Raw genomic sequence first — 23,439 nt, 5'->3', positions numbered from 1 at the left:
CATTGTTCAGCAGCTGGAAAAATGCTGCTGTGGTTGTGTGAGGTCCCTCTGGAAGAAAAAGAAAAGTTTTGGCGAGTATGAAATGGAAAGGAATGATCTGGCTATGTCCCTGGTCTCCTCCCCTTTGGGCAGAACTGTCTCTTTTTCTCCCTCCCTCTCTCCCTCCAGCTGCACTCTTTTTCCACTCCCTTCTGTCATTCTGCCTCTTTCTCCACCTCTTTCCCTCCCTCCTGCTCCCCCTACCACCACTCCCCAACTCTTGTGCCTCTCAGTGACTTGTGTTGAGCATTTCAGTGGCTGGGAGCTCCCCGCAGCCCTCCTTCTTCCATGCTCCGGTCACTCAGCCTCTTCTGTGATGTCATTTCTGAAATCACATAACTACGGGATGATAAGTGGAGCCCTCGGGATCTGACTGGCTGAATTTACAGACAGGGTTTTATCCCACTCGCTTCCTACAAGCCAGGGGAAAAATAAACCTCACTCCCATGCCTGACAGATGGAAAGGCAGTGTGCTCCAGCAGGGTCTTCCAGGAGCAGCCGCTGCAAACTTCAGCTCTGAAGAATAAATAGCCAAGCCCAGTTTCTCTCCAGCTGCGGAGAGGCTTTCCTGTGCGGTGAGTTTACCTTCCCTGTCTTGGGGTTCAGTTTTTCTCTTGGGATGATCTCTGCTCAGAGTGTTCAGTCCTTTCCACCTGGGATGATGGTGCTGGGAGACAAGGAACAGTTTCTTGGTATCGCAGAAGCCTCATAGCAGAAGCTAGGCTGGCACTGAGGTTCAGAGTACAGAGTGCACACAGCTCTCCTGGTGGAACTGCGGCATAGCCTTGCCCCCTCAGGGTCTTTGCCTACCTACAAAGAGAGCATCTTGTGCAGGCCACTCTAACTGCAGGCAAACTGGAAATCTGCCGAGGGCAAGCCGCTTTCTGATTATAATTATCATTGGGGGTTTTTTGGGTGGTTTTTTTTTTTTGCAACATACACAAATAAAAGCCTTGTAGTATTAACTTGATTGAACTTGTGTAAGCTAATCTTCACAGCATGCCCACTCAAGGTGTTTTCGTCATCTGTCTTGTATTAAGACTTGTCACACAGTTTCTCGGGATGGCACAAGGGTGACAGGATGCAAAAGCTTTACCCATAGATTTCTGGGTGCAAATCAGTACTCTCTGGGGTCAGTGGGGGCTGGCGGTCTGAATCATACCAAAGGTACCTCTCAGGGTACTACATACTGAGCACAGGTTGAAAGCTGAACCCAGTGCTAACTGCAGTCCTCAGGGAATAAGAACTGAACTCTGAAGAATAAATCGAGCCTCCCCAACCCCAGCCCACCCAAAGCTGAATATTTGATTTTGTACTCTCGTGTCTTAGGGGCTGTTGTTTACTCTGACATGTAAACGATTCCTTCTCGTTCGTATTTTTACGCAGGGATGCAACTGACGCCACCCAGGCTTGCAAAAAGTATATTTGGAATTGACTTTCATTTCATTTTCATTTCCAGAAAGCTGGACTCTGTGCCAATTGGCACCACTGCCTTTCTTACTGCTGCTTCTTTTTATATCTTTTGTCTATCTGGACATTGACTTGTTCCTTTTTGTGTGGGGGGTGAGGGGGTGCAAGATATGTGGCCAAGGATGCAGGGAGACAGAAAACTGCTTGACTATACCGGTATATTATTTTCAATTTTGGTGAAAGAAGTGCGGCTTCAAAGGCTGGGTGTGGTATATGCCGACCTGGCTAGGCTGGTCAATATCCATCAGTGAAGCAGAGAGCAGGGGTGAGATCCGGAGGGGAAAGGGCTTGTTTTCTCCTGGTGTGGAGATCCCCGTTCTTGCATCTGAATCAATACAGATAGCTCCAGCTACTTCTTCCCCCTTTCATACCACCGCAGTATCAAATGCCTCTGACAACTCTGGCAGCTGGGTCAATAAACAAATGGGTGTTCTTCCTCCTCCCTTCATGTCACTTGACTGAATAGCTCTGCTGGCACTCATTACTGTAACAGAGGAGATGGACAAGAGGGGCACCTGTTACTAGTAAGCTGGGCATCGCAACAGGTTTTTGTTGTTGTTTAGCTTCTGGGGAATTGGCCCTTGTGTTAGCTGGAAACGATCATTGAGTGCGTGCAGGAGAGAGAGAGAGAGACAAACAAAATGTTAAAATAAATCTATTGACAGAGGGCATGTGAGGGTGGTTTCAACCCGTGGATTCCTCTCTGTGGCACATATGGTGATTCTCCATCATAATAGGGTGCCAGCGGTAATGTTGATCTCTCTTGGAAGAGCTCACAGAGATAGCAAACAGAGGCAGCGAGGAGCACTGCAGTTGTTCACCTGCCTGGACCTTTCATTTCATTGTAGTTCCATAAGTCTGCTGACTGGTTTTTGCCTGTTGGAAGCAAAGCCTTATATTCAGGAGGCTCAAAAAGCATGAACTTTGGAGGTAAAATAATGCCACCTCTAAGGAGAAACACAGACAACCTGAATTTTGTTGATTTAAACTGTATCTTTTGAGAAAACATTTTTACAGTATTTTATGTAAACTGCTAAGGTGTTTTTCTTTTTCTTTTGTTCAAGCGGTCCATTGCATTTTGCTAAGTAGAATAAACAGCCCCAACAGTTCCCCGCAGCTGTTGTTGTTATGTAAAATGGCGGGCACTCCTGATCATAGATGCTGAATTGCATCTGACCTTGGCCCTGATCTGTCAAACCCAGCCAGATGGGCGGGGTATAAATAATAAAGTATTATTATTACTTTGATGTGAACTTCTCACTTGCCACAGAGATTGGGCTTGTTTTCATCCTCACAGTGGGGGTACACAGCAACGTAAGCCCTATGGAACCGAGGCACCCTGGACACCCATCCTTCTTTTGCTAAGTGGCCTGTGGCATGTTCAGACTGGCAGGGTGGTGGTCGACTAAGTTCTACTCAAAATATACCAATTGGTATTAATAAACGTAACTTAGTGGTGCTCATTCATTTCAGTGAGTTGACTTTGAGGAAAACTTAACTGAATACCATCCTCAGTATTTTGCGGGAGGGATTCAAGTGCCTGCCAGAATTTTAGGTTTCCACAGTTAAAGTGGATTACAGGCTTCTGCCGCCCTTGCATAGCAAATCCACTAAAAAGGGAAAAGAAAGAAACCCCGAACTTTTTGTGATTTGGAAAGTGATGGAGAAATGCGTTGAAAAATGCATGAACACATGTAAATTGGGATGAATACTCATTGTCATATAACTGTCCTGTAACATATTGGAACAAGTGCTGAATAAAGACCAGACATCGTCTAACGGCTGGGTAAGCTCCGTGCAAGCAGATCAGGGTGAATGGTAAATAAACGGGTCCTCTGGAGGAACCCTTAATGTGCTCTTTCCCCTCTGAAGATGGCATTGCGGAGGAAAGGGATGAGTCTCTTTCCTCTGTGTCCCCTACTAATGTTACCATGGGACTTTCAAATAGGATGACACTCAGGGTGCATTCTGGGATGTTTTCTGGCTGTGTTTGTAATTTAAAAATAATCACTTGAGCTTGGCAGAAGGATAACTTTGAGAGGGTTCTACTGGCACCAATGCTGGTCCCATTGACCAAATAAAGATACTTGTGTCCTCCCCTCCCCCCCCCTTTCGTTCCTCGTTTCCTATTATTGCCACCTGCCCCATGTGCTTAATACAGCAGCAACACCAAGAGGCCTGGACAAATTCCCCCATGGCCACAGTTCCATCTTTCTCCACACAAACTAGCTGAGGAAGGTGGTTAGAGATCTGGAGAGCTGGTGTTCCTTCAAGAGAAGTGGGGAGTGGAGTGAACTTTCTCCTCCAGTATTACTTTGTGGCTTCCCCACAAAGTTCACCAGTTGATTTGAGGGCTATGTGTGTGGTTGCCCAGCCCTTGGGAAGAATGTTAGAGCTTCGTCCCATCCTTTTTTAAAGCAAAGTGGGAGGCATGCCAGCCGATGGGCAACCTGGGCTACAAATAACTATTGTGGGAAAAGGTCAGTTTAGAGAAGCTATGTGTGGAGAGCTGCTTCTCAAAAGGGGCCAGAAATTATTTGATAGGCTTGGGTCAGCGGTATACATAGAAAACACTGGGAGGTAAGCTAGTATATTTTAGGGCTACAGCTTTGTGAATACATATGTCTGCATCCTCTGGAAAACAGTTACTTTAAATAAATTTTGGAATGGTGCTGAATGTGTATCTGTACCACTGTCCCATAATTGCTGGTGTATGAAAGAATGTACATGGTGTGCCGCTGCTTCTCTGGGTTAAGCACTGGTTAAGCACTACTGTCTCTGTGTGTATTTCTTGAATGGTTACTCTGTGTATAAACATATAAAAAGTCTGATTGTTGCTTTTGAGTAGTATATTATATGCAATCGGTGGTGGTGGTGGTTATTCTGAGTCCATGTCTGTTCCCGTTTGCTGAATATTTGTGTGTGTCCACATACACTGTTATGCTACACCCACCCACACCCCTATAAACACCCAAGTTTGGTATTCTCTCCTCTCTTTTTAAAGTATTCTACAGCTTTAGTACCTAAGAAAGAGGGGAGTGAAGTAGGGCATGCTCTCAGTGAAGACAACACAACTTTACTTGGTTGTCTGCCTTGTGTGATCGTTGGTCTAAAGCAGGCATCCCCAAACTTTGGCCCTCCAGATGTTTTGGCCTACAATTCCCATCATCCCTGACCACTGGTCCTTTAGCTAGGGATCATGGGAGTTGTAAGCCAAAACATCTGGAGGGCCACAGTTTGGGGATGCCTGGTCTAAAGTAAACCTATTTTCATTTTGTGTCTGCTGCTTCTGTGTGTTTTTGTTTGTGTGTGCACATGCTTTTGCTTAGGTAGTGTTCTGTAGGAAAGAAATTAGGCTTCCTGCTGGCAGGTTAGAACTTCGAAGCAGTTACGGAAGTGCTTGCTGTTTGCAGATAGGAGCCCTATGACTTCACACTCTTCCATTAGGCCATATTCCGTTCCTGAAGTCAATCCTTGGCTTATTGCCAGATAGAAGTCACTTTTTCCCCCTAAATGAAAGCATTCCATATTGTGGTGCAGCCAGTTCCAGGAAACCTCGCAGGAGACCTAAGAAAAAGGCAGAACGTTTCTGCGTGAGAAAGAAAGGATCCTCCAGTATGAGCTGGAACTCACGCTGAAACAACCCTATATCCCAAATTGCTTTGTTTTCTGTGTAATTAAATTATTGCCATTTTTATATATTTTTTATGTTTCATGAGCCCACTTCATGCATGCTTAAAATCCCTTCATGGAGCAGTCCTGAAACCTCAGCTGCAAAGAGAAAGTAATGTGTGATCTAATGAGACCATATAGTTTTCCATTGATGGCTAGTACAAGCACAAGAGTATAATAAAAATTGTTGTTGTTGTTGTTGTTGTTGTTGTTGTTGTTGTTATGTATAATGTATTAAATGTCATGGTTTTAAGTCACGGCTTCTTAAAATGATTAAAAACATATAAACAGCATAATCACAGTCATGATAGCAGCAGTAAAAGTATTGTAGATCAATGGATCACAGCCAACTATTTTAATGTAACACTATAAATTGAAGTTTGTCATCTATAAAATCTCCTTTTTAAAAGCAATCCTGAATAAAGACCTTTTTAAGAACCCAGGTGGGGGGGCTCATCATTTATCGGGGTGGGGGGGGGGGAGAGTCATCCATAGTTGTGGGGCTGCCTCAGAAAAAGGTCTCATCTGCTGTACCAGCCAGCCTGACCTCCCTTCCTGGTGGGCACATGAACAGAGCCTTGGTGGCTGATCTCAAATCCTTGAAAGGTTATAGTATAGGTCATCGGTGCTCCTTTGATCTACTTGATCCCAGGTGTTTCAGGAGGACTTTAATGGTCACTATTAGGACATATAGGCAGATAGTGCAGCTGATGCAGAGTAGGTGGGTCCTCTGTACCCACACGAACTGTCACCAGTGTCTTGACTATAATAGACTATAATACTATAATAGATTGCCCAAAGAAGGTCAGGAAAACCTACCGTATTGCTGCATAATCCCATGACTGAGGAGATCAAATATATCCTCAAAACATTACCGCATTACCTTGCAAACCACCTGCAGCATAAGGTTCATCTCTAGATCTGTCTATACAATTCCTCAGTGCCCATGATGCTAGTGAAAATTGGCTTGCTTGTTTATTTATTCATTCATCCATTTAACATGATTTATATACCACTTAATCCAAGAAACCTCCAAGTGGTTTATACAAAACAGTCTTATGGTGAGCAAAAGTGTAAAATGTTCTCCGCCACAAACACACACATTTCTTAAAACCATTCCCAGTGCTATTCATAGCCATGTTTCTTTTCACTAGTTATGATATCATTTTATTTTATTTGGTTAGGGTCTCTTTTCTGAAGTGACCCCATCCAATCAAGCACCACTATTAGTGAGTGCCATGTTGTCAGAATGCCACATAGCCAACCAGGCTTGCCTAATTCCAACTGAATTCAGAGAGAAGGCAGCGCTTTCTGCATTGCATGACCCTCACTCTGTGGGGAAGGCAGAACACAGCAACCACTTAAATGGGTATGAAGAGGAAGGTAAATTCCTCCACTTGCGGCACTGCAAACACTTTTTCTCCCTTTCAAGCTCCCTCTCTCATCACTGAAAGGAGAAGAGGTGCCGATTATGGATTAAAGTGTTAGTGAGAAGTGCCCCCCTCCATTTTAACTTGGCCCTGGCCTTCAAAACTTCTTAATCAAAAGCAGAATGAAACATTAGCAGGAGAGCTCTTTTTATCCCCATCAAGACCATTTGTTTTATTTTTGGACTGCAAAGAGAACACAATGCTTTTTTTAGTTGGTGGAATCAGGGTTTGTTTTTTGCTGTTTAAAAAATCACTGTTGCTTGAATTAAGGGATTAAGGGAAACAGATGAATTTGCATGTTCCTCTGAGCAGGCACACTTTGGCTACTTTTGCTCTTACAGTAAAGTTCCAAACCTATAGAAGGGAAGCTGGTGGTTGGCTTCCCTCTTATGAGAAGGTTGCATGTTCTGAGCCTTTGGTTGGAGGATCCAGGCTTGGTGCTACGTCAGGGTTATACAACATCAGGGCTGTACAACATGTGACTCACCAAACCTAACACAACCTATCAGCTGCATATTGGGGCCTGCCTGCGCCTAAAAGCCCCCCCCCCTGGTCATGCAGCAAAAATAGGATTATTGAAGTCCTTTGTCTTGGTGGGCCACAACTTGTGCAGACTTGACTGGAGGATCTTCTGGTCTCTGCCTTTTCATGGTGTCCCAACCATTCCCAACTTGCTTACCCTTTGCTAAAGAGGTTTCATGTATCCTGAGATCAATACAGGTACTTTTGCTACAAAACATGCTGTGTTTTGTAAAAGCAAGTCAAGAAGAAAATAGCCAGTAAATGTGTTTTACTCCAGTAGCCGCCAGCACTTACTTCTCTAGCTGCGATTAGGTCCTGTGGGAGCAGAACATGGCAGGGGCTGTGCTACCATCAGAGAGACACACTGGCGTCTCTTGTCTTCAGAGGCCTGGAGGGCACAGGATGCGATAATGCTTGGCAGCTGGTTGGCAGGGTCGCAGTGTCCCTTCTCATTGTAGCTAAATGCAGGCGGCCAGCCCAGGTATTGTTTATGTCTTAATTGGAACACATAAGCTTTTGCAGCATAACAGCTATTGATTTTCCTGTCTCCCTTCTCTCTTCCTCCATGCAGAGGTTGGTCACACCCAAGGGCCTCTAGATGGCAGCCTGTATGCCAAGGTGAAGAAGAAAGACTCGCTCCACGGCAGCACCGGCACCGTCAACACCAACCGCATCACGCTCTCGGCTGCCCCCAACCACATTGAGCACACACTCTCTGTTAGCAGTGATTCAGGCAACTCTACCGCCTCCACCAAGACAGACAAGACTGACGAGCAGGCAGTGGCCACAGTCCCCGGCAGCAGCGGAGGAAGCAACCCTATACTAACCCCGGAGGAGAAGCGGGAGCTTGACAGCTTGCTCAGCGGCTTTGGCTTGGAGAACGAGGCCGCCATGCATAACCACAACCCCAGCGGGGGAGCAGTGGTTGCTTCCACCACCTCAGGCCGCCACATTGTTCCAGCTCAGGTGCATGTCAATGGGGAAGCTGCCAGCTTGGTGGCCGAGAGGGAAACAGACATTCTGGATGACGAGTTGCCCAACCAGGATGGGCACAGCGTGGGGAGCCTGGGCACCCTCTCATCATTTGATGGCACCACCAACACCAGTGACATGGGCTACCACGAGGCCCCTCGGATGGAGAGCCTCAACTCCTTGCCCAATGGGTCATCCAACTTCAACGGCATAGACAAGCTGCATGATTCAGAGACAGTGATCAATGGTGGCTACCCCTACAACAACCAGAACACCTTGCGGAGCATGATGGGGCGTCACCCCCAGGACCCGTATGGGCACATCCGTCCTTCAGTGTCTGCCCAGGAGAATTTGGCCGACTACTACCAGCATGGCTTCCCCACTCCTGGCTGGTTGCAACCCCAGCCGCCAGCTGCCAGCCAGCAGTACCCCTATGGCTACGATCCAAATGGCATATACCGCTCGCAGTCCTTCCCCACAGCGACTGCGGAGAGCCCCCAGCTGCCCCAGGCACCAGCCCGGAGCACGAGTAGCCGGGAAGCTGTCCAGAGGGGACTTAACTCTTGGCAGCAGCAAAGTGGAGGCAGCAGACCGCCTTCCCGCCAACAGGATGGTGCCCGAGACAGCCAAAGTCCCAGTGTTTCCAGTGCAAGCCCTCAGCCCAGCCCTTCGCAAGCAGCACCCCCTCAAAGCATCAGCATCCCTGAATTCCCCAGGGTGGCCTCCCAGAAGGAAATAGAGCAGTCCATTGAGGCCCTCAACATGCTCATGCTTGACCTGGATCCTTCTGTCTCCATGATGCACAAGTCCCAGAGTGTCCCGGTGTCTTCCAGAGAAGATAAGCCACGCCCAGTGGCTCTCTCAGTATCTGCCCAGCCCGTGACTGGTCCTCAAGTGGTGCAGCCAAAGTCTACCAATCCTTTTGGCCCTATTCCAGGAAGCCCTTCCCACAACTCCATGGGCATCTCTGTGTCCCAGCTGCCGGACCACCAGGCACCTAAAGCTCATCCCACAAAGCTATTGCTCCACAATGCTTCAGAGCCAGAGTACCCCATGCAGGATGACCAGGAGGCTTATTTGTCCTATGGCTATCCGAACCAGCAAGCCAGGAGCTACGGCCAGGCTGCAGGAAGCCCTCCTACGTCTCCCAGGCCCCATGCAATGGCATATAAGCTCATGGAAGCTCAGCATCCCCTGCTGACGTCACCGCCATCCCCTGGGATGACAATTCAAGCCCAGGTACCAATAAAGGATGTGGAGAACAGTGAGGAACCTTCTCGCCCCGCAGAGGAAGAGCCTTTGCATCTTGAAGGTCTGGTGGCCCACAGGGTAGCAGGTAGGAAGCCTTATTCTCTGTTTTCTTATGAGTCAGGGGTTTTTATCCTTAGGGCTCAGAAGTCCCCCACCCCCATGTAATCTTTTAGGGCTGGTAGGAGAAGAATGCTGCTCCAGGGCCCCAGATTGTTTCCTGTGGCTTAGTCCAAAATAGAATGGATAAACTGAACTGTTCCCACAGCAGTCCTGGGGGCGGTGTGTTGGGGGAATGCCTGGTAGGAGGGCTCTCGCAACCACACTTGCAAACAACATGCAAATGTCATAGGATCTATCTATGCCAGGGGTGGGTGGTTTTTTTTGGGGGGGGGGTAAACATGCCATACTTAGAGTTGCTGGGAACTGCAACTCTTTAGTGCAACTGCTACACCACATTCCAGATTTAACAAGAAGCTACTGTGACAGCACTAGATCTCAGCCTCCCTCCCTGTTCCTTCAGAAGGTACAGGGAGGCTTCCCTTCATCCTCTGCAAGAGAACAATTGTTGCTCTGGAGCAACTGAATGCACTTGTCTAGATTTAGATGCATCTCCCCGAGTCCTAGTGGCTAATGCCAGGTTTCTGCAGAGCTAACTGCAAACCTGCAGCTTGGAACAGATGAAAGCCATCATTCCTGATTTGTAACTTACTGGTATTTGGCATTAAGGCATGGGGATGCAACATGCATGGCAGGGTTGGAGCTTAGGAATGAAATGCTCAGCAACTGCTGGGGAGAAGGCTGTAAACAAGGCAGGGCTCTGACTTGATTTTATGCTCACTGAATGAGCGGCACAAGAGCCTTTAATGATTCTGCTGTGAGATGTTGAGTCAGGAAGGAAATGTCCACCACACCCACAAAAGGGTAATATTCCATAGCCTTTGGCGCTTCTTTCATGCCCTTCCTCTGAAGCCCAGTGCACTGGCAGTCTTGGGCAGGACTCTGTGTTCCCGGCACCAAGGGAGCTGAAATTTACCCAGAACAAATTATGCACTTTTGCTTAAATGGGTGGGATTCATACAGTTCCTTCTGCGTATGGCTTTTGCAAGATTCAGGGCATTTTGTAGGGGCTTGGCAATAATAAAAGGCAAGAAATGAGGGGAAGGCATGGAATGAAGAGGGTGGAGCAAGTGGAATTAGTCCTGGAAGCCACAGGCAGAGGCATAGGTCGGACACCCAATCATCATTCTTTGGGCTTAGGGGCCCAATAGACATGATTGATATAGGAACTTCATGCTTGGAGCTCCTAACACTTTAATATTTTGGAAAAAGTCAACACGGGGAAGGGGGCAATTTAAACTGAGGTGATGCCATAGGGGAAATAAGGCAGTTTAACCCTTTGCCTTCTCCACATCCCCAATCCAAATCAGCCCTCCCCCAAAGTTGTTTTAATCCTCCGAGAAGAACATATACAGGCTTTTTAAACCTGTGGGTTTTCCTCTCGGTACTTAGTAAGCCAAATCCAAATCAGCCCTCCATTCCCCTCTGGTCACTTTTTCAGAAAGAAAAAGGATAGCAGCAGCTCCAAGCATGGAGCTCCCCCGTAACATCTGTTGGCCCATCCCTTCAAGCAGATATAGAATCATAGAGTTGGAAGAGACCACAAGGGCCATCCAGTCCAACCCCCTGCCAAGCAGGAAATACCACCAAAGCATTCCTGACAGATGGCTTTTTGGGGAAAACCTTTCTCTAAGACCCTGAGAGATTGAAGCTTGTTATTTGAAAATAATAATAATAATAATAATAATAATAATAATAATAATAATAATAATAGCCATATTTTTTTTCTTTTTAAGCTGAGATTCTAGATTCTTCCTCATGCTGTGTATAAGCATGAAGAGCGCACATACACAAATGCCTTTCTCTTGGGAGCTTTCAAGGTCTTCTGATGTGTACAGCTGAGTCTCCTTTTTAATGGGTCCTAACGGGTTTTCCCAGAATGAGTCTTTCCTCCATGTAATTCACCTGGGCATCCTCACTAATTCTCCACAGGGCACACTGTAGGCAGGGCTGCCCAAGCATGAATTATGGGCAGTGATGGGAAGGGGGGGGGCACACTTTGCAAAATGATCAGTCTTTGGGCCTGAGGCATTTGGGCTTCTTGATAAAAACAACATACAGTGTTGCTTAAGGACTCTTGTGATGTCTTGTATCCGGTATGCAGCCTCAGCCCTGGCAGCTTCTGGGATTGTAATTACACATGAAAGTTTTTAATTGCAGAGCTCCTCAGAAATGTCCTGGACATAATCCAGCCTGCAATGCCAGGCTCAGCTGCTGGGCTCCGTCCAGTTCAGCTCCTGGACCACAGGCATTAAAAGCATTCGGCCAAAGGGAAATGGCTTGGTTCTGGGATAAGGAGGGCTGGTGGATGGGAAACCAAGCTGGAGGCTGAGTCACTGTGGCATCTAAGGGTGTATACAGAGGTAGACATAGCGTGAGGAGCAAACCTGCTATAGAAATGCACTCACCACATTTTCTTTAGATGTACCATTTTCTTTTCCAGGCTGGGCTCAGGGGAAATGAGTTCTTTGTGTCCATAGCAGAAGCTAGCTGTTAACAGCTCTGGGTTTCTGGAAGTTGGTGACATTATGTTTCTCATCCTCTCCAAACTAGCTTTTCAGCATTGTGCAAAATTGATTCCTCCTTTACTTATTTGCTTCTAAAATCTACACCGAGTGCTTTACGAGAAAACAGGAAGATGACTTGAAGTGTAGAGGGGAGCACAAAGCAGACTGATGAATCAATGTTTGATTTGATCTCCATTTTACTTTGCATTGCAAAGGCAGGGGGCAGCTGGGCAATAACAACAGCAGCAGTGTGTGAGTTGAACCTTGGAGCCCTGCTGGGTCAGACCAAGGAATGGCCCATCTAGATCAGCATCCAGCTTCCCACAGTGGTCATCCAAATGCTTCTAGGAAGTTCACAAGCCACTGTATTTGCCACTTACACCAGCATTGAGCTGCCTCCCTCTCCCATGGCCATCCATGCACCCACACACTTCCATCACGTTGAGATGCTGATGCAGATGGAAGAGGACTAGATTTTTACCCCACTGCATTACGACATAGCAACACTTGGGTAGGGAGAGAAAAGGTATTGTGGATGGGCATATGTGTATCAGAACCATGGGAGGAAACTGGTGCAGAATTACCTGCTTACAGTGGCATTTTCCAACTCACCTGTTCCTGATTTGGGGGGGACATAGCAGCCTTTCTGAGTGTTGTTATATTGTGGGAACCTTCTATCTGAGCTGCACATGGGCCAGTGTATAATCCCAAGGGACATTATGTCCCAAGATCCTGGGGAAAGAATAGCTGCTGTGGAAGCATGAGCCTGCACTCTAGGTTAACAGTTCATAATAAGTGTCCCATGACCACAGGACATGGAGTGAAGCAAGAGATCTGGCTGGTGCTAGAGAATGAGGAGGAGGGGAGGGGAGGGGATGGAACTGGCTAGAACAAGCTGTGAGAGAGGGGTTGAGAGAGAGAGAGAGCGCTCAGGGGCCAGCATGTTATTTACAATGCATGCTACTATAAATTGCCTGCTTGTTCCAAGGCGAGTATGTGTGGAATTTCACAGATCATCATCCTCCCTGGTTCTCGCTATCATGAGAACTCAGATTTCCTATGCAGCAGGGTGGGAGCAGCCTGTAATGATTAAGGCAAAAGGCCTCTAGGAGGACTCCCTTCCCAGAGAAATCTCACCATCATCATCACCACCGCCGCCCTCAACTGCTGCAAATCCTGCCTGGCTCAGAGACTCGGGGACCTGAAATGGAAGCTCTGAAACAATTAGCATGAGCCAGCTGAGACGGAGATGCCTCCACAAGTTGTTTTGTGACCGTTTGTGTGTTTTGTTTACCCACCCTTGGAAATCCCTGTCCAAGCAGCAAGACGGGTGTTCCAGGGCTGCCAGCTACACTTGTGCCCTGGTGCTGCACAGGTGTATCGGTGGGTGGGCAGGAGTGGTTCTGCCAGTGCTTCCCACATTGTTGCAATATTTCAATTTCTACTGTCAGACTGATAGCTGAATTCCAGAAACAGTATACAGGGTAGATATGATTCGCTCATGATTTTCTAGCTCCTCTTGAATCCAAAGAAAGCCAGGGAACTACATGGGATTTATTACCCCACAAAACATACTCCTGAGGTCAACCTATTCACCCAAGATCTCATGAAGAGGCTGGTAATTGACTTGGTTCAATGGTATCTCGTATTCTGATGTTGACTCAACTTCACCCCAGATCACAGTGTGTTCAAGCCTGGGGTGCATTTCCAACTAATATTTTTTCTTGTGTTTTCCCTCCCCTTTCTCCTTTGTCTGTTTGTGATGTTTGTTCTATCTCTGACTACACACTCTCTTTCTCACTCTCCGTGATGGATTTTGTTTCATCCTTGGTTGACCTTCTCCTGCTGCTCTATTCCTACCCACCCTACCTCCGCCTCCCCCTGTCAGAATACAACGCCAAACTCCGGGAGTTAACAGCCATTTCCTCAGTGGCCTTAGGACTACTTCTGAAATTATTGCAGATGTATGACATCTCTATACCCCTGCAAAAAAAGAGAGAAAAAAGTATGGGTTGCCATTCTAACAGAAGATGCTGGGTTTTTTAATATTATTATTCTATGTGTTTCATTTGCCCCAATACAGGATACTTGGCTCTTCTGAATCCACCCACCTCTCTCCCTACAGGTTTGGAATTTGTACTCCTGTAAAATTTCACAGTGCTTTGGTTGACTTGGTCACTGCCTTTTGCCACCCCCCACCCTGGCCTCCAAGAAAATATCCTGTATACATTGCCTCTAGCACTCACGCTGCTTCAGGATTAATGCAGCAGCATGCTGTATGCTTGATATCCTGTCACTCTGTCTTATAGTCCCCCCTTGAAATGGTGACCTGTGGTCTATACATACAGTGCCCAAATTCTAATGGAATGTCACATTCAAAAGAGAGCAGCAGACTAGAAGGATGGGCTCCTGTGCACACATTCACTGCTTTGGGGTTGCATGGGATCCTCATGCTCACTTGCTTTATATAATGTTCCTACAGGAACGTAAAGTTGAAAGAGGTTTTTATTTGTTTAGTTTAAATGAGAGAACTTACTAATATTGTTGGTGAGTTCCTACAGACATGCTCTGGGCTGTCCTTGTAATAGGCCCCGTTGACATTCCACAAGTCCATTCTGATAAACCATGGTTTATTGCATTGAGAGCAAGCTGTATGTTCTAACACTCCCTTCTCTCCTCCCTTCTCCTGTCCTCGTGCACCCAACTTCAGTGCTTCTACCATGGCTTGTCACTTTTCTGTGACATCAGAACCAGTTTTGTGTGCAGATGTTAAACTGAAGATGTCACAGGAAACTGTGGAGTGTGAGGCCACACAGCTCATTCTCAAGCCAATAAACGATGGTTTACCAGGCCAAGATTGCTATCTCTGAACTTAGGCTATAAAGTTCCTCTGGATGTTAATCTATTAATAAAAAACCAGACTCTAAACTATTTTAATGAAAGAATGTTTCCTATGCGCACAGGAGTGGGCTTGTGAATTAAACCTCTGTGTTCTCATTTCTTGTGAATAATCTTTCAGTTTGAGAGTGGAGGAGTTGCTGTTGGAATATTCCTTTGGCATCTCCTCCAAAATGCCAGAGGAAGTTTTGATACAAGTATTGCCCACACAAAAGGAAAGATACAAATTGAAAAATAGAATATGCTGTCTGAATCCTTGCAGAGTCAAGTAATATAACATAAGATTCACTCAGTCATTGTTATTAGCCATGATACAGCTACCTGGAAATGCCTATGGTTGAATACCAGTTGTTGGGGGACCAAGAGTAGGGGAAAGCTGCTACCTTCATGTCCTACCTGGTGGCTTCCCAAAAGCACCTACCTGACTCCTATTGCAACCAACATGCTCAGTTAGATGGAGCCTTGGCTAATGTAGCAGTGCTGTTCTTATGTACTATAGTGCATCAACCGACTATGCTTTATTTGCAGTTGAATGGTAAAGAGAAAGTAAGGTATGGTTTTCCCTGGGCCATTGGGTGTAATAGTGTGCAGTTTACACAGAATGCTTAATTAAACAGCAGCAGAAGGAACTTATCATGCATTCAAAAAGCAAAGCTATGAATTTACTTACATTTACATGTCTATAAATGCGTATGTGAGTGTCTGCTGCTCAGATGTTGTTGGATTACAACCCCCGTCATTCCTGACCTTTTGCCGTGCTGGCTGGAGCTGATGGGAGCTGTTGTCCAACAATACCTGGAAGGCAGCAGTTACCCAGGGACTGAATCAGCCTTTTACATAATTGCCAAGCTTATCCTTTTTAAAATGGAGATGCCCCGGATTGAACCTGGAATCTTCTGCATGCAAAGCACATTCTTTACCTGCTGAGCTAGGGTCCATTACTTTCAGTAATTTTCCACCTGCCCAGTTTAATTCTAGTGTCAGACCTGAGTGTAGTACATCAAATGGGAAAACACAGCGAGGTAGAGACACAGAGGAGGGATGATGGTTCAGCTCCCCTCCCCTTCATATGAATAATAGATCCTTTCTCCCTTGAGTTGTATGTGAACAGTGCAGGTAGGTAAACAGTGCTAGCATGCCTAGTTTGGCCCCAAGGAAGGGTTTTTCAGTACCATCTTCATGAGTCACCTTGAAGCTGTCCTCTGATCCAGAGTTTCATGATGGCTTGTTGCTGGATTCCATTAATGCTGGGAAGGAACTATTCCACCCCTGTGTGGCTGAAGAACTTGGCTGAAGGTTACAAAAGATGGTAGCCTCACTCTAGGGAAGGGACACTCTGTATCTTCTCAGTTTAGAGTTTTGCTAGTAAATATAGCACAGGAGGAGGAGAGTGCCAGAGAGATAATTTTGCTGAGCAGCGCTGTTGCTAGTGCCCAGCTTTTCCTGCTCCTCAGCCATTCCAGGGAGCCTGGTCACCCTGAGCCACTCTTGGCTCTGAAAACACTGGTCTCCTTCTTCCTCCCCTCCCTCCGTCTGCTTTAAAGAGAAGGAGGAAATGAGGCATATAATAAAAAGGCCAGAGAAAGTGGAGGGTTTCTAAAGTTTGGTGCAAAGGTTTTGAAGCCTAGGGCGGAAGACATTTGAAATGTGTGTGCAGCAGCAATGCAGAGGGAACTATGGCAGCCATTCTCTGGTGTGGGAGTTATATGGAATGCCTTGCATCAGAGGGCAATGGCTTCTTTCTCTGCGCACATTAGCAGTATCAGTCTGAGTTTTGCCCACATTGCAATTGGCACTGACCTTTGCCCGTATCTCACTGCTTCCCAATGAGTTTCCCACTCAAGCATTCAGCAAGGCTGTTGTTTTCTTGCTCTCTCCCCCTCCTTCCCCTTCCTGTGTGCCATGCTCAGCAAACAGACTCGTGCCTTTCCCCAAGGTCTCCTGGTACTGACAGCTGGCATCTTGCTTGTATGTTGTGCTCATTGTGTTCGGGATAAAACTTTAAAGTTGCAAAGGGGTTTTGTTGGCCTTCAAGCTTATGCCAGCAACTGCAAGAAAGTATGATTCAATAGGGATAAGGGTTTTAGAACGGAAGCCAATTTCCATGCATCTCCTGCTCGTTGATGCCAAAGGATAGGAGTATGAACAGAAGGGGGTATTATCCCCAAAAATGCATTATCCCCAGCTTCAAACATCCAAGGAAGTTCAAGGAAGACAACACAGTGTGGCGATAACTGGAACCACCCACTTTCACTCCCAGAGGCCTGATAGATCTAGATACAGATGCTACTCACCAGCTCCTTTCCAGTTCTGCGATTCTATAGGTGAAATCTTGTGCCTCTCCAACAACAAGGCTGCAGGGAGGGATAATATACACACTTTGCATATATTAGTTCCCTGAAATGAGGATGATGTTGAAACTTAACTGCTGAAGCTTAACTTGAAAAATGACTGAAATATTTTTGGGGTTTAAAACCAGACAGGTAACAGTCCTTGCAGAAAGGGATTTGTCTCCCTTAGAGGCACTACCTGGTTTCTCCCTCCCTGGTGCTCTGCCTTGACTTCTTATACCTTTTGTTGTCATGGTTGCCTTGGTGGCAGCCGTACATTTCTCCCTCCCTGAGTGGCTGGATAGGTAGGAGGCAGATGAGGACAAAGTTGTTGGCTGACACATGCTACAAAGTGGTGCTGCACCAGCCAGTTACTCTAAGGCTTAAACTGCCCACCATTTTTTTAAAAAGTACTAACCCCAGGGTGAGAGTGACAGTGAGCTTTTCCAGTCAGAGGCCAGCTTCGTGGTCATAGGGCCAATGAGAGCATCACTGTAGCAAGAGGATGAGCCAAGTCCCCTTAGCCTACTAACCTTGCTGCTCTCATTGGTCCTGCACCCCCAAAGGGGTGGCTTAGCTCCCTGCCACTACTGTCCTGGGTTTAGCAATTGTTAAAATCAAAATGGTGGGCTGCTAGAGCCTTCTCTGTCTGTGATAGCCATTCACTTTCTATCTTGTGGTGAGTCTTTTGGAATGCTTGGCGGCCAGTGAACTGTGCAGTGGCGCAGTCTCTGGACTTGAACCTGTTAGTTCAGCCTTAGTAGTACCACTCGTTCCTGTTTTTACACGCACACAAAATGCTGCTGCTTCACTTTAAGGAATTTTGTGTGTGGTGCCTCTTGAGCTCACTGCTCTTTTCATCAATGGATTTTCCTTAGTTTCGGATGTTGTATTGTGGTTGCTTCTGTTGCCATGGATTCTGGCTCCCTCCTCTTTCTCCTCCCAAGTGGGTTTCTGTTTTGGGAATCTCAGAACGCTGCCCAAAATCTGTGCATTCCTGTTCTTTCTCTCCTTTAAAGAAAAAGAAAAGAAACTTCCCTTTTCTTTCAGCTGTGTGAAAAGCAAGACTCTCTGCAGCTGAGAAAATGGCATAGCTGTTTCTAATCAGGGAGAGATCCAGATTAGCCAAGGGACTCAAAAGCAGCCCCAAAGAAACTTTTTTAAGGACATCTTGCCAGGACCAGTGCCTTAAAAGATAATAATTTTAAAAAATCGTTCCAATGAGTTTGTGGGGTGGGTGCAGGAGGGAGGGAATTCATTCATTGCTGCTTATATAAAAGAAGTGGGCTCTTTCCCCTAATTTGAGTTTGAACATGCTGATGTGTAGTGTCTCCTAAGCTTACATCTGCAAATCTTAAGTAAATGGGGTGGAGTGAGCTTACCCCATTTAGTGAATGAGACCCCTCCCTTTGGCAGGTTTCTTTAAGGAAAAGGAGAAAGAAAGAAAGAAAGAAAGAAAGAAAGAAAGAAAGAAAGAAAGAAAGAAAGAAGTCCAGGCACTGCAACAAACACATCATTATACAGCTCCATAACCAATGAGAGTTTGGTGTCTTTTGCTTGCTCTGACCGCCTCTGTTCCCTAGCACTGCTCTTTCGTTTCACAGCTGCAGGGCACAATTTGAAATGTTGCAGGTGCTGTTCCCAGCTACAAAGTTTTCATGTTAACAAAATCCATTGCTGCAGATGACTTTCAGGATTTCACTGTTATGCATCAGTTGAAATCAGAGACTCAGGTTGACATCAGGGCACATCTGCGCCACTAGACATCTCAAGGTGTTTATCTGTTCCACAGACTTCAATCTCAGTTTGGATCAGGCTCACCGAAAACAAGCTAATTTGGATTTGATTAGAACAGGCCCAAGCTGAGCTCATTCTTAGCTATAGCCCAGTCACAGTTCAGAGTTTTCTTGCACTCCCAGTGATGCCATTGGTAGGGATGGGAAAGAAATTTGATTCAGTTCACAATTTTCAAAACAACCCAGGTAGTGAAACACAACCATCTTTTGAAATCTGCACTTCTCTGAATTTTGCAGTGTGCTTCTCCTGCCAAGTAATGTGTACCAAAATGCACATACTAAGGCAAAGTGTGCATATATTAGTGGAAAATAACATACAGAATGCATAATTTCAGGATAAATCGCTTTGCAAAAAAAAAAAGTGTGTAAGAGGAGAAATTCACCCTAAAGTGCTGATGATTCTGCATGAGGACTTAAAAAATAAGAATAATCACAAACTGGCATGGAAAGGTGGAGAACTTGATCTTAAGCCTGGATAAATTTGAAACTGAGAGGAAGCAAAATTGACAGATTTGCCCATCCCTAATCATTGGGAACTCAGTGAAGCCTGAAGATCTCCCAACCAGCCCCCCCCCGTTGCATTAACCGCTGTAGCAACCTTGAATAGGCTTTAAAAGGTTGCAGCAACAATTGCCCAAGCTTTCCTTGGGCTTTTCAGTAAGAGATCTACATTTCCCAGGTGTCTTGGCATCCACAATGCTGCTGCCGTGCTCCAGGGCCCAATAATGGCTGCAACAACAAGTCTTCTCTATGCTGCTGCTAACAAGTAAGTTTCAGCAGGAAAGGGGAGAGGCCTATGGTGGTGGCAGCCAGGGCAAAGCTCATTGTAAGCCAAGCCCAAAGTGTGGAAATGTTTGCAATTAGTTCAGAAGTTCCAAATTAGGGAAGTTTGCACTCTGAACCCTCCGTTCCAATTTTTGGCAGCATCACATTCATAAACAAGTTTAATAGTCTAGGGATGAATGTGTGTGTGTGTGTGTGTGTGTGTGTATGCACACCCTACAGACCACTAAGAGAAATTTATCAGCACCCACATCAGCCAACATTTCCCATAATTAATCCAGGGAGTGTATACTGTTAGCGGGTATAAAAGCCAATTAAATTATTTTTTATTATTACATTTGTACTCCATCTTTCTTCCCAGGAGCTCAGGGTAGCATACATGGCTCTCCTCCTCATTTTACAACAACCCTGTGAGATAGGTTAGGCTGAGAAACTGCCACTCACCCGCCAAGCCTCATGGCTAAGTGGAGATTTGAACCCTGGTCTCCCAGGTTCTAGCCCCGCGCTCTAACCACTGCACCACACACAAAGCATATGTCTTCAGAAACTTGAACTTTCCTCTCTGTTGCCTTAGATTGACTCTGAAAGTTGAGAAGGACAAGAATAACAAGCAGCCTTAGATCTCTTTTCTGGGCCACGTCAGCCAGTGGCCTTGGGGTTTCCCCCCTTCCTTTCCCCTTCAGCGTGTGGCTTTGTTCAGTTGCTTGAGTCTCTGAGACCTATTCCCCCCCCCCCTTACTTCTGGCTCTGTACAGTATGGAAAGGATTGTATACGAGGATCCTTTCCAATTCCTTGAGCTGACTTTTCTCTTGACCTGTATCTGCCTTCTCCTGCCAACTGTTTCCTGGGTCATTGTATGGAAATGTCGGAGCAGGGAGAAGGAGGAAGGCATGAAGACAAGGAGGGGAATATATTATTGTGGTGGAGATGTCCAAGTTGCCTAAGAATATGTGTTAATATTAGGTGAATGGAAGCTGGTCACCAAAAAAAGGAAAAGTAAGGAAAAGAAGCAATCAGGCTGTTAAGTTTGCCTGCTCTAAGTACACCCTACGTAAATCAGTGCTTTGGTTCATGTTAATAAATCCTGCACACACATCACATGCACACACCTGTTACAGCCAGGTAAGAGAAGTAAAATACGATGCAGGGCATCCACACCAACGTCTTATCCTCCAGAAGCCCAGCTCAGGAGGTGAGGAAAGAAATGAACAGGCCATCTTGGGGATTTTTGGCTTCAGCATGAACTCTATGCTTTCTCCAATGCAGCTGCTTCATTATGCAGGGATTTTAAAATGTACGAACCGGGTTGTCGCAATTTTGAGTTGTGCTTGTTGGGTTTGGTTTGGTTTTCACTATAATCTGCCGGTGGGAAGTGATGGATTTGCCGATTTCCCCTCTCCTGATTAATTGATTCAGTTTCTTTCCAAAGCCAAGACACAGCCCAAAGATCTGAATATTGGCTCATAAAGACTTTCTAAATGTTTGAAGCTCTTCCTGTGCTTGGAACTCCACTTTTCTCACAGTGCAATTGAACTTTCAGGAGTACAGTCGCCACGGGAGAAGTCACCAGAAGAAGCCGAAGCCCCTATACGGAGACGTACCACCAGTGAAGGCCAGTATGAGAACAGTCCCCAGGACCCTAGTTCACCACGAAGCCCCACGGTTCGTTCTCCAGTTCACTGTGTCTCACCAGAGGTGTTCAGCACCATTTCTGCCAACCCTGGAGGAAGGCCCAAGGAGGTGCTTTTCTTTTTCTTTTTAACATTATTATTTCCCCTTCTGACCTTGCTGCTTGCATGCATGAAAACACAGAAGGGGATATATATGTATCTTTGACCCCAGCACTTAATAGGTAGGGAAGGGCCAGGGTTGGGAAGGGCGATGAATTTAGTTTGGCAGTAGAATGGATTAAGAAAAGGGTACATGCATGGGTGGGCCTCCCTAGGTATTCCTTGGATGGAAGTTGCATCTTCAGTTTTGGAAGAGGTTGCAGTGGTTTGGGACTCAGAAGTGTCCATGGTTGTTCTCACATCCAACATCGTAAATGATGGAATACCAGTTGCAACCTGTGTTGCTGAAACTGGGCATCAGTCCCTCCTATTGGCCACTTGCTGGAAGCCTCTGGACTGTCACTATATTCCAGGACAGATTCAAGTGCTCACTGGAAATTTAGACTTGTGCAATCGAAGTGGATGAAAGTCCTCTGTTGCTCTAGTGCCACAAATCCACTTTTTAATTTTTGGAATGACCTTCTGCAATTAGGAAAGTGACAGGGAAGTGCACTGAAAAGTGTGGGATCAATGACTGATTGACTGATTGACTCAGTAAAGCAAATCATTATGAATGCTCAGTAAATGGAAACAGAATTTTAAAAATCCTTCCAGTAGCACCTTAGAGACCAACTAAGTTTGTTATTGGTATGAGCTTTCGTGTGCATGCACACTTCTTCAGATACACTGAAGAAGTGTGCATGCACTTTTTAAATTTTGTTTCGACTATGGCAGACCATCACAGCTACCTATCTGTAACTAGAACTATGGAAGGCACCACCATCACCAAGAAACTTACACAGGTACAGACTGACATCTTCTTTCCAGTGTATCTGAAGAAGTGTGCATGCACACAAAAGCTCATACCAATAACAAACTTAGTTGGTCTCTAAGGTGCTACTGGAAGGAATTTTTTTATTTTGTTCCAACACGGCTACCTACCTGTAGCTCAGTTAATGGGTCATCTGTAGGAGCTGTTTCTGACGGTATGGTGAACAGAAGCAAACTACAGAAGCAGAATGTTTTCTGAAATTAGGAGTGGGAGAAAGGGACATAAAGGCAAGAAAAGGAAGCATGGGATCAAGCAGTTTAAAATTGTGACCAGACCAGACAGGAGATGGGGAAAACATCTAGCAAAGAGAAGGCAGGGATTTTCCCTGCCCCAATTTGTGGGGGAGAGATCAGGAAGGTCCTGAATTTTCATAACTGATTCTGCTTTCCCTCTCTTACAGCCCCATCTCCACAGTTACAAAGAGGCCTTTGAAGAGATGCAGGGGACCTCTCCAAGCAGTCCACCTTCCAGTGGTGGTGAGACCTCTCCCCCAACCCCTGCCTTCCCTGTCTCACCACAAACCCCTTACAGTAACCTACGTAAGTTCCATGGCAGGGGATGGGAGAGGGGGGCATTGGTGGGTGGCTTGGGCAAAGCCAGACTTAAGAGGCAGTTGGTCAAGCCGTTCTCAGCTTCCCAACACCCACCACCATTTTAATCACCCCTTCACTTTCTCATTTCTCTCTGTCTGCCAGTCTTGGCTGCTTCCCCCTTCACCTTTCATCTCTGCTTGCTGTAAACTTCTCACAGTGTCACCAAGAAGTATGCATTCGTCCATGATAATTATCATCACAACAGCAAAGTTTTGCAACTCTTGGGGGGGATTGATTAGGGTTAGAGCCATTAGCTACCAGTGAGTGGTGAAGAGGAGCCACAATCTCTGAATGTCAGCATAAACCATAGCAGCAGAGTCCTGTGCTGTCTTCTACACCCCCCTTCTCATTGTCCACCAGACAAGGAGGTTGGTTCACAGTTGATCATAAATTTCCATAGTGTTGTCTGTGCTAGCTAGTTACAGCAAAAACAGCAAAGAGCCTTGTAGCTCCTTGA

At 46.1% G+C, this 23,439-nt stretch overlaps 1 protein-coding gene and 1 long non-coding RNA gene across 35 annotated transcripts in view; one reads left to right on the top strand and one right to left on the bottom strand.

The window, feature by feature from the left end:
- Positions 1-23,439, top strand: part of TNS1 (tensin 1) — a 310,381-nt gene that overhangs the window by 248,913 nt on the left and 38,029 nt on the right. For 13 of the 34 annotated variants that reach the window (XM_088662729.1, XM_088662737.1, XM_088662725.1 and 10 more), the window contains 4 exons: positions 7,705-9,441; positions 14,064-14,105; positions 21,329-21,528; positions 22,790-22,928. In XM_088662729.1, the coding sequence (XP_088518855.1) occupies positions 7,705-9,441; positions 14,064-14,105; positions 21,329-21,528; positions 22,790-22,928 (2,118 nt within the window). Of the gene's footprint in view, positions 1-7,704; positions 9,442-13,868; positions 13,910-13,942; positions 13,992-14,063; positions 14,106-21,328; positions 21,529-22,789; positions 22,929-23,439 lie in introns of all 34 variants that reach the window. The other 21 variants (XM_088662779.1, XM_088662773.1, XM_088662769.1 and 18 more) reach the window with 4 other exon arrangements.
- LOC148687549 (uncharacterized) lies at positions 13,889-17,415 on the bottom strand. The gene is made up of 3 exons (XR_015948361.1): positions 17,173-17,415; positions 16,679-16,926; positions 13,889-13,963 (listed from the first exon to the last, which is right to left on the bottom strand). It is a non-coding gene; the product is annotated as an uncharacterized LOC148687549 (long non-coding RNA).

The sequence above is a fragment of the Zootoca vivipara genome, chromosome 1 (genome assembly GCF_965207765.1).
Source record: "Zootoca vivipara chromosome 1, rZooViv2.hap1.1, whole genome shotgun sequence".
Taxonomy (NCBI): Eukaryota; Metazoa; Chordata; class Lepidosauria; order Squamata; family Lacertidae; genus Zootoca; species Zootoca vivipara.
The sequence above is the reverse complement of the archived record's forward strand: the minus strand, read 5'-3'. Positions and strand labels throughout refer to the sequence as shown.